The 17328-nt window shown below is 41.2% G+C and overlaps 1 protein-coding gene across 15 annotated transcripts in view; it reads left to right on the top strand.

Moving 5' to 3' along the window:
- The window catches only part of NCOR2 (nuclear receptor corepressor 2), a 351963-nt gene that overhangs the window by 239066 nt on the left and 95569 nt on the right, over positions 1 to 17328 (top strand). For all 15 annotated transcript variants that reach the window (XM_083150819.1, XM_083150847.1, XM_083150856.1 and 12 more), the window contains one exon: positions 12016 to 12078. In XM_083150819.1, coding sequence (XP_083006945.1) covers positions 12016 to 12078 — 63 coding nt within the window. The remainder of the gene's footprint in view (positions 1 to 12015; positions 12079 to 17328) is intronic.

The following is a 17328-nucleotide window of genomic DNA, read 5'->3' on the forward strand; positions in this document are numbered from 1 at the left end:
ATACATGTGAAGGAATGCGTGTCCCCTTTGCGGGGCTCACTGCGCTCACTACACTATATAAAATCAACTCCACGCCGACATGGATAGTGAGGGTAAGAAAAGGTCGGAGGACGCGTACCGCCGACCCTCGTGGGCTCGCTGCGCTCGCCGCGCTTCAGGTTGGCGTTGATCGCGGGGTGGCGTTAACAATGGGGGGGCATTTGACATAGTCATTACCCATCAGGGTTGGTGTACAATCAAAAGTCGGGTCTGGGGGGGCATTTAACATAGGAATCAGGCATCTGGGTTCCTGTACAATTACAAATCGTGTCCCATCGCATGCGATGCGACCAATTTTTGGTTGTACAATAACACAAGATAAAAAAATCGGGCACCCAGATAATACACAAGTACCGTTGTTTTTTATTAAAATCAGGGGATAACCAATGTGTAGTTCCCCCTCCAAAAGCGACAGCCAGCTTGTCAGGTTTTTGGTAAAAAAATAAAAATAAAACACACAATAGGACGTAAAGTACAATAGCGGTTAGTGAATGCTAGGAAACATATTTCCCACAGAAAACAACTATACAGAATTAGGGGGTATCCAATGTCTGTCGAGCTTGCTCGATATTTTTTTTTTTTTTTAGCTGAGATTTCTTTGTTTAATTCGTTCATCTATGTCGAGCTCGACAGTTAAGTCACACGTATGCAATGTGCTCTCCACGTGAACTGACATCTGTCGACGTGTGCGACCAATGAGAGCTGTAGGCGTGGCAATCTCGACTTCCAAATCAGCAAACTGCACAATGCTGTTTGCGCCCTAAAGTCTCATTTCAGGAGTGAGAGCTAAGTAGAGGATTATGGGAGCAGTAAACATCTGGCAACAAAGAATCATGGGTAATCTGCCTCTCCTGCACAGATACAAGGGAAAAACCATCAACAGAAAGATGACGAGGCCACTTGTTCAGTTTTGGATATTACAGTAAAAGTTAAAACAACAGAAAAAGCTATGAAACAGGCATGTTTATAAGACACGCACAGGAGAAACAGAAGCAATTTATTTTCTGCTGAAAGGTAGCAATAGCAGTATTCTTGGCCCTGACAAACTGATAAGAACATGTATTTATTACATATAGAACATTACTGTATTTCTGCACAATTTAAAAACATATTAAACTTGACAAATAACATTGGCCCGACAAAGAAAGATGGAGATTTAAAAAAGTAGGGGGAAATGCCTCCAGCATGTCGACCTCCTCTTCTGTAACTCACATTGAATATGCAGACCCAAATCACAGGAAAATTTCTCACCAAATCAGCTCGACTAGTCGAGAAATGGAGTCCTCGACACTCGAGCAAAACGAGACCCTAAAACCAGCGAGCTCGCCTCGAAAATAGAGAAAACATCAAAATGAATACGCGAGCATGACAAATACATAATTCCCGTTGCGGAAACAACAAAAGCTCAAACAAACCGCAAGCTCGACAGACATTGAATACCCCCCTAAATGTAGAAGCACTAATAACAGCTATCCCAGGTCTGTTTTAAAACATTAAAAGGATTTGCTAATAAAAAAAAATGTTTTATTTAATAACCATAATATGCAGCACAGATTTAAAGCTATACAGTAAATAGCACACAACTGTAAGCCGCAAAGTTCTTTGGTGGTAATCCATTTAGAAGTAAGAGGATGTACTTCCGCTTCCAGGGCTGTTCTATTACCTGCACTGTAAACCTGCAATTAGCAGATTCCTGTCTGCACCCTACTGAGGTTCCAGCAGATATCTGCACTAGTTAGTGCCTTTAGGCTAGTCACGGTGGTACAGTAAATTAATCTCCTAACTAAAGTGCCAGGCACCATGCAGTCAGTTAATTAGCTCCTGGTACTCCTCCCAGGAACTGCATCCCCTCACATCTAATTGAATTCCCCTCATTGAAAGAATTTGGGTAATCCTGAACCAATTGTAGCTATTAAGCATTTTCGTTAATAATCCTCTAATTAATAATAATAATTAGTAGAAGCATGTTTTTGTAGCTCACTGGCTTATCATTTGTCCAGAATACATTTAGGGCAATCACTATAGCTGTGAAGTGTTATCCAACTCGTACATACCCTGTATGCTCTGTCTCTATCCGCTCCAGTGTGTCCCTAATGGTATCAAAGCAAAAATGCCACTTTATAAGCCAGGTAATAGGTCCTCCATTGATCAGTCAGGACTCAACACCTTAGCAATTCTGGTGCATTTCTCTGTTTTGTCGTAATAAGCGGATGAAAATCCATCCGGACCCAGGCTTTTGCTCATGTGCATCGAGGCTATAGCGTGTTCCACTTCTTGCAAGGTAAATGAACTGGCTATAGAAACGTCAGCCTCCCGGAAGGTTATTCTTCTCTAGGGCCTTAAATAACTTGCCCCATACCAAAGCCAAGTCAGCCCTTTCTACTGCACAATGTTGTGAATTCATTTTTTTCTAAATGGTAAAGATGTGAGCTGATGGTCATCCTAAACACTTGTCTATTTACCCCAGGACTTTGGGAAGCTGCATAAAAGCAGCATATCTGTAATGCTAAGAATGCCACAGCTGAGTTTATGTATGCAGACCCCTCATGTACACAACTTATTCTTGAATACTCCTGGTTTGCCTTTGCAGGAGTACGGGTCTGCAAGCCCTTTCCAACTCTAAATATAGAAACATTTTTGAAAACCTCATTTTCCGTAACCGCAAATGAATTAGTGTTCAACTGTAAAACGGCTCTTGTTTGGGCACCACAAGGACCCCGCTTTAACACAGTCTTCATGGCTCCATTGCTAGCTCTGTACTTTTGCTTTTAGCTGTAGCAGGCACCAAAGATTGATAAGATAATGCTCATTTACTGTAAAGTCTTAAAGCAGAGATGGCCTTGATCCAGAGAGGTGATACATAATCAAACACTTCGTACAATGTAAGAGCGGCTATCTCTCTAATAGCTGTCACTGAAACCTAATCCATCATCATTAATTGTGATGAAAGCACTTAGGCAAAATGTTCAGATGAGACCACAATCTATTGAATATTAAAAGTTTGCAATCTGTGTAAATGGTGAGCTCCATTATATCCTACAGTATGTAATTTCCAGAAGTTTGAGGTGGAAAAGATTTCTGTTCGTCTAGGGGTTAAACAGGATCGCTGTTGTTGACTGCACAGAATGTTCGTTTAATTGCAGATGGTTTGCTTTGTATCCATATGACCTCTATCTTGTGCGCACTGTATGTTTACAACAGAGTGATTCACGTTGTGGACAGACCAGTTGATTTGGATTATTGGACTGCTTGTCACTTGTTTTTCGAACACCGTCAAATAAACATGTGCCTTATGAAGTAGTCATGCTTTTTAAAATAAGTTGGATATCACTGTTTGCCATATTAATCTTTAAAGCATACTGTAAATCGCAGAATGAATGGCTTTAGAGGCCACAATATGTGTACCTCCTCTATGAATACATATGATATCACTGGTGCACTAGAGCAGTATTACAATTTATCCTTCATATTTACATTGGCGGATGCAGATCTTCTACGCTGCATCCTCGGTGTACTGTCCTTGAAATGTGATTTGTGTTTGCCTTATACTGGGCACACTCTGTACCACCATTCTAATAAAATGCTGTTCTTACTAAAACACTGCTGTCCCACCTATTGACCATTAGTTTATTCTAAGTAAGTTGCTTGTACAGAACCAGAATATTCTCTTGCTCTTTTCAACAGGGAACAAACTGTATTAAACCAAGACCAGGTAATAACAAACAGACAATGTTAGTTTTACGCCATGGTTTTCCCAAAAATGTTTGCAGGCTTTCAAAATAGATTGCCTGGAAAGCTAGCTAGCAAATACACAAACTGTGTGATGGTCTCATGTCAACATGCACCGGAGCCTATAAAACAATGTGTGCGTGAATGTTTCTGGTTGTCCATTTCATTTTATATTGTTTGTTCATTGCACCGTGGTGCTATCATTTACATTTATGTGGATGCTGAGATAAAGAGAAGGTATACTTTGATATTTTAGAATAATATAATTATTAGTGTTTAAGTTAGCTAAAGGATTAAGGCCCTCATTCTAGTTTGTTCGCACAGGGGAGCGTTGTTTAGCAACCGCGATTGCGCAGCTGCATTGTGCAAGCGGGCACAGTGAATTGATAATTCACCGGCCGCTTGCACACAGCAGTGCGGGTGTGGGGTGGCTGCTTTCCCAAGAAAATGCTGGGCATTACCATGGAAATTCGCGGACGGGGGGGGGGGAATCGCCTGGACAGGGACCCGCAGATCTAAGACCCCAGAGTGGTGTCTTAGATCTGCAAGCGCTTAAAATCATTTAAAGGTCGGCGACCTTCGAAACATTTTGCCCCTGCACGCATGCGTGCGGGGAAATAAGCGTGCGGGGGGGGGGCTGGCGTTTCGCAGCTTTGCGGGTCAACCAGAATGGGGCCTGAGACTGACTTACAAATAAGGGGTGGGCGAGTTGCGACAGAGTGGTGGGTGGACAGCAGAGTAAAAGGGGCCAGATTTTTGTTGTCTTCATGCAAGCATACTAGTATGTCCTCCTACAACTTGCAGTCATAGCAAACAGTCCAGGTCATGTGAGAATCTTCTAGCATCTGGCGTCCTTTTAACAAAAATGTGGCTTAAGGCCTCCATCCACTAGTCCGATTTGGCCTGTTTTTCTTCAGATTCAGATGGATCTGGCAGTCCGATCTGAAGAAAAAAGGCCTAATCTAAGCTCCCTCAGATCACATGTGCGGCTGAGTCTCAGATACATCTGACAAAAAAATCTTTAGGTGCTGCACCAAAGATCCATCTGATCTGAAGCTGTCAGGGGTTTAACATATATAATTGACCAGGAGAGATTTACAGCTTCAGATATGTCTGCGTAGTGGTGGAAGTGATGTCCCCTCAGGGACAGACAGGCGCTGGTATAGGTTCAGATCCCAGCTGCTGTGCTAAAGTGGGGTAGTGAGTCTCACAAACAAGAAGAGAAAGAACGCGGTCGGTGTCTGCGTAGTGGATGGGGGGCTTAAGTCCTAATCGAATGTGACTAGGATGCACGAGGAGAACATGCTGAGAAATTTGATCTGACACTGTGGGTGTTATGCAATCTGGGATCACGCCTGTCGATCCCCACCGACAGCCGTGATCCTGGCCCGTTTGCGGTCAGATCGACCGCATAATGACAGACAAGATTCAATGTCCCGCCTGCCACTCGGCGCAAAGGGGGCGTGGCCGTGAAAACGGGCCGTGGATTGTCTATCTGCGATTACGACAATCCACGGCCGTTATCGGCAGAACGGAACCGACAGCTTCTGAAGCCCGTTTTGCCGTAATCCTGCATCAATGCTGTCATTAATGACAGCATTGAATAGGGAGTCGCCGCTACTTCCCATGTTGGAAATAGCAGCGGCACATTGCATACCCCCCCCCCCTGTATATCTATGTGCGATTGAGTCTCTGAATCTCTGTAAAGTGCTACAGTTTATCAGCAACAGCTTTTTACCAGAACATAAACCACATTTTTCAAGGACGCATAACCCCTTTAGAACTCAATAAAAGCGTTCGTCATCCTTTCAGTATTCCTCAAACAGATGTGTAGTAAAATTATCGCAGTTTGTACCTGTACTGCTCTTGCCAGCGACTGATGCCTTTTTCGGTTTAGTGAAACCTTTGAGCAATACCGGGTCCCATCTGGATGAAGCGGTCATGCAGTTCTACTAAAGGAAAAATGTCACTGGTGGTGGTTTTCGTTAATAAATTGTGCCCCAAATTCTGTTTTGCACTGTTTACAGAATTACAGACAATATGCAAGTTTCTTATATCAAATTCATCAGCACAATATCTGTGTACGTCCTATTCACATTGCGTTGTGGTGAAGACTAATTTTTGGCTTGCTGCCTCTTCCACACACTGTAATAGGGGCAGCCTGTATAACAGTAGAAGTGGAACACCGCTTTCTCTGGAAATTTGCCTCATGTCGTCTATCACTGTGTTTGGTACCAGCTGTAGTAACTTCCATACTCAAGTGAGACCCACGACTTAGGTCAGAGAGAGAAAGAGACAGACATTATTATATGATTTAATGTTTATAATGCCGGCTACAGTATTTTGGGAGCCAAAGCATCCCTGACTAACGAGACAAAAAGTCACTTTTTGCTGATTGCATACGACAGGAGCCACAATTAAATAGCTCTGTCAGGCTCATAACAGTGTCAGCTACAGTCACTGACAATTGAATTGCCTCCAAATTCTGCTGCTCTGCTATTTCAGGCTCTCCTTTTGGTTTCCTGTATTCAACAGTATTCAAGATAGGGTACATTTACTTGCACATAAGACTATTTACCAAACTACTAATATAAAAAAAAATGTTTTGCTTACCTCAAAATATTGTGAGTCACATACATTACTTGCTCCCCATGACTATTACAGGACTTTATTTAGCCTGCACCCACTCTGTGGAATGCTCTCCATTGCGAAATTAGACTCCCCTCCAGTCTCCAAACCTTCAAGCATTCCCCAAAAACGTACCTCTTCAGACAAGCTTATCAGATTCCAGAATAACCCACGCAACCTTCAGTGCTTCCCTATCTAATTACATCCACTCTATACAGTCCACCCAAAACCTCACATTTTTTCCCTTCACTTTCATATCCTACTAACCCCAAGCCAGCATTGCTGTGTGACCATCTATAGCCCACTAAGAAAGTTTGCTATCTGGCAGGATGATTAATCAATAGATAGGCACTGATACACAAGTTTAGGCACGATTTCCCTATAGATTGCAAACCGGGTTTTCCTATCTCATTCTGTTCTTCCAACTCTAAAGCACAACTGAATATGCTGCACTGTATACAAAACTGTGCATAAAGAATACTGAAGCTGTAGAGGAAAAATTTAGAATTGGAGTATGCAGTGAAGTGGACACCTGTCTAATAGTCATTTTCTCTGAACACCAAAGACAGATAATACATAAAGCAATATAATTTCCTAACCAGAGACCGTGGGTACTGACTGGATTGGATTACGTTAAACATTTTATACTGCATGTGGGTTTATTTGATGAATGAGAAATAAATGGGGCCCAAACCAGTATCTTTCCTACAGTTTCATTTAGGGCCAGATGCACAAAGCTTGAAAAGTGCTAAAGTTGAGTGATAAACAGCCAGCCAATCCTCTCCCAACTATCATGTTACAAGTTTGGTTTGAATAATGACAGTTATGAGCTGATTGGTTGGTGGTTTATTACTCTCAAGATTTGGTAGATCTCTCCTTTAAGGTACCCATACACCACTGCAATTTGACCAGATTCGGACGGATCAGGACGATAAATTGGACTAAATCACATGTGTTTGACATCCCATCTGACCCGATGCACAGTCCCGTGTGCATTGGGCCAGACCCTAGAGATCCAACGTTCTGCACATAAAGTCTATTGGAAGGGACCCATCAGCGGCACATCGTATTGGGTCTGAGTCCGCAGTTGCTGCAGCTCCCTGGGAGTCTTTACATGTGATAAATTGAATTTAATTCACAGGCCCAGCTTTCTTGATACAGAAATACATACATGCACCATGGAGTTTAGAGGTGTGGCTGATTAGTTTCATTAAATGAATACTTGCTTTGGTAAATCTATAATACATGTAGTGTTTATTTCCATGAATAATGCAAAAACCTATTCCTTATGAGGGATGTTACATGGTAGACTCCATCATTTTCATTTAGAATTTGGCCACTAGGAGACACTGTTCTCTATGAGCAGGTAAGTTTCCATAATAATGTAAATACGTAGCTAATGTCAGGGGGCTTAGGAGACACTGTTCTGTTGGTGTCCACTGTGTGAATTATTAGACCAACCATATGGTTTTTCTCAGCCATGCTAAAACTGCAAGTATACAAGGACCTAAGGCTTTCTGTGCATTGACAGTAACTGTTAAAATAAGTAGCCTATATAAGTAGAGCCTATCTTTTTGGGTGAGGGGTTTGTATTTCCTTACCCACCACACAGCAGACCTTGGTGTTGGCATTTACATTATGCTGCACTATGCCTGCGTCCAATAAATGTCTACATTTCTATTAGATAGAAAGCCATATGTTGCTGTTTTATTTGATTAGCTTTGCTGTAGTGCTATTCTACAGCTGTGTAATGTGGTGTTTCTCCTTCATCACACAGAATGGCAGACTTAGCTGCTGGTGCCCTATCCCTTACCGTTTTATGGCTATATGGAATTTTCATGAATTGAAATTACTAGTGATGTGCCTGTGAGGTGCCAACTGAAATCTTGTGCATTGAACTGTAAATGATGTTCCTTCATGTTCCCCAAAGGGTCAGGCCTAATAGTTGTCAGAGGCTTGCAAGCAGCAAACTCTCTACTTGAAGAGCACTGCTATTTTTAATTGTCTCTGCGACTTTCCCCCCTCCTTGTCCCATATTTGTCCTTTATGTGAACTGATAATGTATTATCGTAGTCCAATCAGTGCAGTATTCTAAATGCCCGCAGCCCATTGCTCTCTCTTTCATGGGCCATTAGAAGTGGAATGGTAGCAAATGCTTTCAGGCTGAGAAACTACATTTCTACAATACGCACTGGCAAGAGCATCTCGCACTTGTGGCCCCCAGATCTCATTGTGTAATTAATACTTGACCTGAAATTGCTTCCCTGTGTTTTACAGAGTCATGCTCCCCGTTAGTCATGCATAAGTCTAGAAGTCTTTTAGTGTAGATCTGCTCCAATATATATATATATATATATATATATATATATATATATATATATATATATATATAAATGTAGCTTTGGAGGTGCGGCACTCACAGCAAGAAGAATAGGCAGTACGCTTAATCAAGTTTACAACGTTTCAATGTCGTTTATTTCGACATTTTCGTCAGGTATACAAAAAGTTCAAACAGTACATACATTTATACCACCTCCGTGTGCGTGATCCAGCGTGTCTGTGGACGCCGGAAGATGACGTCAGACCCGTGGGTCTGCGTGCTCCCATCACCATGGATACAATACATGTTTACAAAAAAGACATACAATCAGCAATCAAAGCCACTGGCTGCATATTGTTAAGCCGGTATTCTATACAAAGAATTCAATAGGGCATCACTGGCAGATAAAATATATCCTGGTGTCATAATAAACAGCAATCATTGGCGATCGACAGGTATCATCCTGTAGATAGAACATAACATCAATATATATAAAAATGTTACTATATGGGAAATCTGCAAATACAACAAGTATATATATCTCAATCGGCACTTAAACCATCATAAAGGGAAGACCATACTATGGTCACTATGTTTATAAATTAATTCTCTGTCACAAAGTGCAGAGAAACCATGTAAGGAAACTAAAGCAACAATAACAAAGGAAAAAGCGTAATGATAAAGGAAACAATAAATATCTACTAATCAAAATTAAGAGGATACTACAAGAATCAGAAAAAATGAATCAGAAAAAATGAAAAAGAAGAAAAATTCATGCTAGGACAGAGTGCATAAGCAAAATAAGTGGTTACACTACTATTTTCTGGTTAAACACCCAATACCCAGGAATTCATTTAAACCCCTGGGATGTATTGTGTCCAACCTGTGTATCCAACGGGTTTCACACTTAAGCAACTGTAACCCTCTGTTACCACCCCGTATGTTTAGGGGCACATGATCAATCATTCGATATTTTAGCGATGGTAATGAGTGTTTCATGGCTAAGAAATGTTTTGGAACAGGCAGGTCACATTTGCCACCAGCCATTTGCTGGTGGCAAATGTGACCTGCCTGTTCCAAAACATTTCTTAGCCATGAAACACTCATTACCATCGCTAAAATATCGAATGATTGATCATGTGCCCCTAAACATACGGGGTGGTAACAGAGGGTTACAGTTGCTTAAGTGTGAAACCCGTTGGATACACAGGTTGGACACAATACATCCCAGGGGTTTAAATGAATTCCTGGGTATTGGGTGTTTAACCAGAAAATAGTAGTGTAACCACTTATTTTGCTTATGCACTCTGTCCTAGCATGAATTTTTCTTCTTTTTCATTTTTTCTGATTCATTTTTTCTGATTCTTGTAGTATCCTCTTAATTTTGATTAGTAGATATTTATTGTTTCCTTTATCATTACGCTTTTTCCTTTGTTATTGTTGCTTTAGTTTCCTTACATGGTTTCTCTGCACTTTGTGACAGAGAATTAATTTATAAACATAGTGACCATAGTATGGTCTTCCCTTTATGATGGTTTAAGTGCCGATTGAGATATATATACTTGTTGTATTTGCAGATTTCCCATATAGTAACATTTTTATATATATTGATGTTATGTTCTATCTACAGGATGATACCTGTCGATCGCCAATGATTGCTGTTTATTATGACACCAGGATATATTTTATCTGCCAGTGATGCCCTATTGAATTCTTTGTATAGAATACCGGCTTAACAATATGCAGCCAGTGGCTTTGATTGCTGATTGTATGTCTTTTTTGTAAACATGTATTGTATCCATGGTGATGGGAGCACGCAGACCCACGGGTCTGACGTCATCTTCCGGCGTCCACAGACACGCTGGATCACGCACACGGAGGTGGTATAAATGTATGTACTGTTTGAACTTTTTGTATACCTGACGAAAATGTCGAAATAAACGACATTGAAACGTTGTAAACTTGATTAAGCGTACTGCCTATTCTTCTTGCTGTGAGTGCCGCACCTCCAAAGCTACATTTATCTACATTCTTCAGTGAGGGCACCCAGTGAAGCACTGCTTCGTTCAGCGCTGAGGCGCTATCGTGTGTGCCGGACCCCTGCTCTATTTATATATATATATATATATATATATATATATATATATATATATATATATCAGGCCTTTTTATTCCAACATGTTTCGGGAGCAGTCTCCCGTCGTCAGGGAACAAAGCAAGAATGAAATGTACAACATTTATTTCAGCAAAGAGCACACCTTCACAAATCGGGCCGTTCCTAGCGTACTGGTTCCCCCCCTAACAGACCTGTCACTGTTTCATCAATTAGCAGCATAAAGTCCAGGTGGGGTCACAGCGTCAGCAGCATCCCTTACTAAATTTACGAAAACAAACACAATATCAAAAACCTCAATCCACTGGAGTCTACTATCAAAGATATATTTATGTATGTATGTATGTTTGTTTGTGTCCATTCCGCACTCACAACCATCAAGTGTCGACAATGGGGTGCTTCTTCTAAGGTAACAGATACTGTTCTACAAATATTAGTCCATGTGGCCACTTGGGTCCAATTAGGGGCACTCACCAAATTTTCAAAGAAATGCTAAAAGCCTATTACACCACCATATCCACATGCTTAGTCGCAGGAAAACCCCAGAATTGTTTTTCTGCGACTAAGCATGTGGAAATGGTGATGTAATCCCTGTTTTTAATTTAACCCTCTGAGTTAAATGGTATCCAGTTTCGTAATCCACCTAATCTCCATTCATAGTATCAACCTGCCCCAATCACCGCCTCTTCTTAATGGTGGAACATGATATATAAATTTAGTTGATAGGCTGGCCGCAGTGTGACTAGCTTACATACAGTGACAGGCCACAGGTTGATAGCTATTACCTGATAAAATAGCTGCGCGAACAGCCGACCTGTGGTTGGCCATATGTTCGTGTAATATAGTTTCACTTTTACCCACATATAAGTATCCACATGGACAATTTATCAAATATACCACAAACCTGGTGGTACACGTGATCACGTGTTTAATGGAATATTTTTTTTACCGCTCTACGTTGTAAAACTTTTCTATTGCAGAAGGCACCCAAGCACTATGCCTTATATTTATTGAAGAGGAGTGTCTATCTATCTGTGTGTGTATGTATGTATGTGTTTGTGTGTGTGTGTATGTATGTATATATATATGTGTGTGTGTGTGTGTGTGTGTGTGTGTGTGTGTGTATGTGTGTATATTTACAAACTGTAGATTTGCTTTTTTAATTTTCTTCCGCTCTGATTTGCAGCTGCCATGGAAATGAATGAGAGTTCACGTTGGACTGAAGAGGAAATGGAGACCGCCAAGAAAGGTAAATGGGATTGTGGTGTTAATCATTATTATTTCATTTTTATTCTCAAACTAATGTACTACTGTGTTATTGTCTGTGTGTGACATTGGGCCTTATTCTAGTTCACTCTTTCTGACAAAATCCTTCCTAGATGGACAAAACCATGTGCACTGCGGGTGGGGCAGATGTAAAATGTAAAGAGAGAATTAGATTTGGCTGAGTTATTTTGTTTCTGTGCAGGGTAAATAATGACTGCTTTATTTTTACACTGCAATATAGATCTCACTTTAAAGTAAAACCCCACCCAAATCTAACTCTCTCTGAACAAGTAACATCTGCTCCACCTGCAGTGCACATGGTTTTGTCCATCTAAGAAGGATTTTTTCAGAAAGAGTGAACTAGAATAAGGCCCATTGTTGTTCGTCTATTGACCTAGAAATTTTAGGCCTTGCCACAGGTCCAATTTTTGTGTATTTCTAGCCATATTGGTCCTTTCAGACAGAGGGTCATTTGTTTTGTCTACTGACATTTTCTGCTCTTATTAAAGAGTGAGGCCAAATGTTATGTAGCTTTCATAAAGTATTTCCATGTAAATTATTAAACGCTTTACCTATGGTACCAGAAGTGTTCATATTCCACCTCTTTGAGAGTTGGAATGGCTCGGAGTTGCCTGGCTGGCTACTGTATTGATGATTATTGTGATAAGGTTGTGTGAACAGTCTTTATTTAGCACCATAGATGGAAGTTTGCGTGTTTGATACTGCAAAACAGCATATTTGTTGTGGTGATACATTGAAATGTATTGTTTAGGTTTCAGTCCTGCCAGCGGGTTTCATTATTATTAGATGAATGTAATAATAATTTGCTAATAATATAACAGCACAGAGTTCATTTTTCACTCGTTTTTGGATGTGCACTTCATTGGAAGTGTACATGAATGTTCTCCTGCTCATTGTCTTTCCTGCTCTGACATCAGGAAATACATGCATGGCTTTATTCTGAATGTTTTCTAAGAAATTCAAATGACCGTCGTCCAACAATATGTAGCTTTACAAAGGTTCAGTTATTTACTAAACTTACACATAGGACATCAGGTGTTATCATTGGCATGTCCCAGATTCCCCTCAAGCCGTCACAGATGATGATTTCCTAGACCGTATTAGTGCATTTGTAGTATAGGACTTTGTCAGAAGCATGGCTTCTAATTGTCTGTAAATGTATTGACTGTCTAAAAAACTTCTGCTATGTGGCCACCATTAAATAAAAATTATAATGTAGTCCATAAAATGTCATTCCTTATTCCATATATGAAAGTTTGGCCCTCATTAAGGTTGTTGCTTATTCCTAGTACAGTCAGCTACCTTGTCCTGTTGATTGAGATTCATTTCAATTACAATTGTAAAGCGCAACAGAACCGGTTGCTCTATTTAAGAAACTGTAAATAAATAAAGTGTACATAAATTACATTTAAAAAAAATGTGAAGCGTTAATAAACTTATAGTTACAGCTTTTGATACAAGGGTCTTATGGATGAGAGCAAATGACAGTTGACCATTTGCTTGGAAATGCTGGAAAACTGACAAACTGTCACTCCTCTTTAACCATGTTTTTGTTCCAACCAGCCAGATCTGAAGATAAATCTTACTAGTGTATGGGCACCTAAGAGCAAATAATTTGCCGCCGTCAAACCCATGTTTTGAAGCAATATATATATATTTATAGAAATATAGAATATATATATATATATATATATATATATATTTATAAATAATATATATTTAAGGCAGGGCTGACCCAGGTTCAGTGTTTTTTAGGGGGTAGATGGGGAGTGCTGTCCCCGGGTGCTGGGAGGAGGGAGGTCCCTGCGGCTGCTGAGGGGGGTACCTGTCAGCCTGCGGTCGGATCTCACTCAGCGGAGGGGATGATGTGCGCCGCTGCTGTACCTCTCCCCGCAGCCGCGAAGTTCCTGCGGCGAATGTACAGTCAGTGGCGGGGGTCCCTCTGGCGCATGGGAACTAGTACTAGTTCCCATGCGCTGGAGGGACCGCCGACACTGACTGTACATTGGCCGCAGGGACCGGCTGCCGGGGGGTGGTACAGCAGCGGCGCACATCATCCCCTCCGCTGAGTGAGCTCCGACCGCAGGCTGACAGGTACCCCCCCCCTCCCCTCAGCAGCCGCAGGGACCCCCCTCCTCCCGCAGCAGCTGGGCACATCTTCCCCATCTTCCCCATGCCTGCACCCGCAGCGGGACCATTTACACCGCCATTTACACGGGTCCTATAGAGGACCCGTGTAAATGGACAGGGATATACCCAGTTTACACCGCCGATGATCCGGGTCTGACCCGCAGCTGACCCGGATTTTTCAGCGGTGTAAAAGGGGTATTAGTTTTATTATGCTTAAGCTAGGATTCACACTACCTCCAAACTAAAAATTTGGCCACACGTTTTTATTGTGCAAATAAGACCCTTTTTCATGTAGTGCCATCCTAAGATGGCGATAGATATCAGGGGGATTTAAATCGTACTTATTAATTGTGTTTCCTTATGCCTTGCTATAGCAACAGGAGGCTTCTGACCAGAGCAGTTGCCAAGCGATTCCTGGAGATTGCTTTTGCAGTGAAAGTGTAATTTTTGGGCTTGCTATGTACAGTTTGTGTGCCACACTATTATTTCATTTGGACATGGGAGTCTAGACTGGCAACATTCAAAGTTTGTTTGGATGTTACATTGTTTTTATATAGTAATTCCATGTTGGCATTACCATACAAAAGCAAATTTAAATGTCCTACTAAACTATGAGAGAGGCTGCGTTATGAATATTCCCAAAGTACAACCGCACACTCCAAATAGAATCATGTCTTATGTTGTGTGATGTTCTTGCAAGCAGATGACTTGTGATAGGCGATGAGTAACACGGCACCTCCAAGAACTCTGCAGTCTGCTGAGTGGATCATACGTAGTCTTGGCAAGCAGCCTCAGAAACAAACACCCTGATGTGTAGAATAAACAGTGACAGCTCAGAAGAAAGTGCTGCTGGCTTCTATCAGTTCTCCCACCCCTCTCATGAAAAAAAAACCTCTGCTAGGTAGGACTGTATAATAGTGCATAAAGGTTTTTGTATATCATTGTAGATGTAGAGGGCAACCGTAGAACTATGATCCTTTCTAGTTACCTGGGGAGCCTGTTTTATAAGGTATAAGCCACTATTAATACTAGTCTAATTTTTTAATTAACTGTTTTAATGGGGCGTATTTGGCAGCAGCTCACATAGGTATGCAGCAATTTTGGTCTGGGTATTAACATGCATTTAAATTAACAAGATATATGAAAGTCTTCCAGATAGGAGTCATAAGATGCATCAAAAATCCCACCAACCTTTTGAAATAAAAAAAAATCTTGAATTTAATGTACTGGAGGCCATTGGCCTAAGTTTCTGCTTTTAGCTGAATATTCCACCCACTCCATTGTGCATATACTCCTCCACCAGGGATGCCAATTGAGTGCTGTTGCCTTTATGCTTTTTGAGTCGAGTCGTGTTTTTTGACTTGAGGTGTGGTCTGTTCATTGAGATTTGGAAGTTCTGCCAGCCTCCTATTAGTGGCCACATGACTCGATGTTCCAGCTTTTCAGCAGTCACTCCAAGCGGCCAGATTGCAATGTGTATGCAGCCAGTTTCTGCTAATCATTCCTCTACAATATTTAGAGCGAAAGAGAAAAAAAATAGTTGAATGTTTTGCCTGTGTCTGCTCAGCTGAGGTTTCAGCCCCTGTAGAGATCAGTGTGTACAAACTTGCAGAAATCCAAATGCTGTTACTCAGGAGAGTTCTGGCAGATTAGAATCTGGCTTCCTGGGTGGAGAACATCCATCTGCTTATTAAACCTTTGGACAGGATGTAATGCTTCGCTGGCCCACAGAGGTATTTGATTAAAGAAATGAAGTGTTCTGCTGGTTCAGCAGCCCGATGCAGAATGGATTTATCTTATTCAGGCATGCTGTAGGAATCTCCAGATGATTCAAGTTTTTGCTCTTTTGGCATAGTATATATCTGCCCCCGTCTTGCCCTGACCTGTCCAGTGTTCTCCAGTAATAATTATGTGATGAACATGAATGTAAGATGGGGCTGAATAGAGCATGTTACAGCTGGTGGGTAAAGTCGATCTGTCTAGATGCCAGGGTATGGAGCTCATTTTACTTTTCCAATGCCAGTTACTAGGAGCCTTTGTGATTAAGCCTTCTACTAACATCAAATAACACGTCCCATTGCGTGCAACTTCCACTTGATTTTAATAATAAACATTTTGATTAAAGTTTGTTTCATATTTCAAATATGTCCTTGTTGACTGACATGAATTTGGGAGGTGTTTGCTTGTAATTACAGTTTATATTGCATGAATTTTTTTTCGAGTGAATTACCGTATATAAGTCGACCCGAATATAAGCCGAGGCACCTAATTTTACAACAAAAAACTGGGAAAACCTATTGACTCAAGTGGGACCCTCACTCGAGTATAAGCCGAGGGGGCCTTTTTCAGCATAAAAAATGTTCAGAAAAAGTAGGTTTATGCACTGCTCCCAAAATTGCCACTTCTGGTGGCTGAGTTTATTATTTGATGTTAGACAGGCTTTGAAACCTTTAATATCTTTGGATTATATATGGAAGGTTTTTAAGAAGAGAAATTTATATAGATGTATACCAGGAGGATTAGGGCAAGAGTTTCATGAAGTCATTTGGGCAGAAATGGGGGTGTGGCTTACATGCCTGATGTAGACTCCTAAAAGATGGCAGACTTTAGTACTACAGATAATTATAAAAAACAGCATTCCTTGTGGCACTGTGTAAAGGGGTGTACATACGGCCTGCAGCTGTTCGCTTTCGACTAAGCAATTTTGTTTAGTCAAAATCTCCCAGACGCTGCCGGAGATGAGCCGGTGGCCATCCCCAGCAGTAGCCTGTGTGTATAGCCGAATACACACTGCAGCATCTAGCAAAAATATTCTTGCCAGTGTCTATTTGGCCGGGCGATACCAACGCTGCGGGCTGCTCATCGCAATCGCCCACTGTGTGCACACGTGGCAATTCAGGGAAACATTCTAAGCGATGTGGTCAAAGAACAATTGCCCCGTGTGTACACAGCTTTAGAATGAAACCACCAACAGGCCAAAAAAACTTGTGTTTTCTCTTAAAATATGTTTATACAGTTAGTTTTTTTTTTTTTTTTTTTTTATAATCTACAGCAGTGGTTCCCAACCCTGGTCCTCAAGTAC

The sequence above is a fragment of the Crinia signifera genome, chromosome 1, assembly GCF_055691185.1.
Source record: "Crinia signifera chromosome 1, ASM5569118v1, whole genome shotgun sequence".
NCBI lineage: Eukaryota > Metazoa > Chordata > Amphibia > Anura > Myobatrachidae > Crinia > Crinia signifera.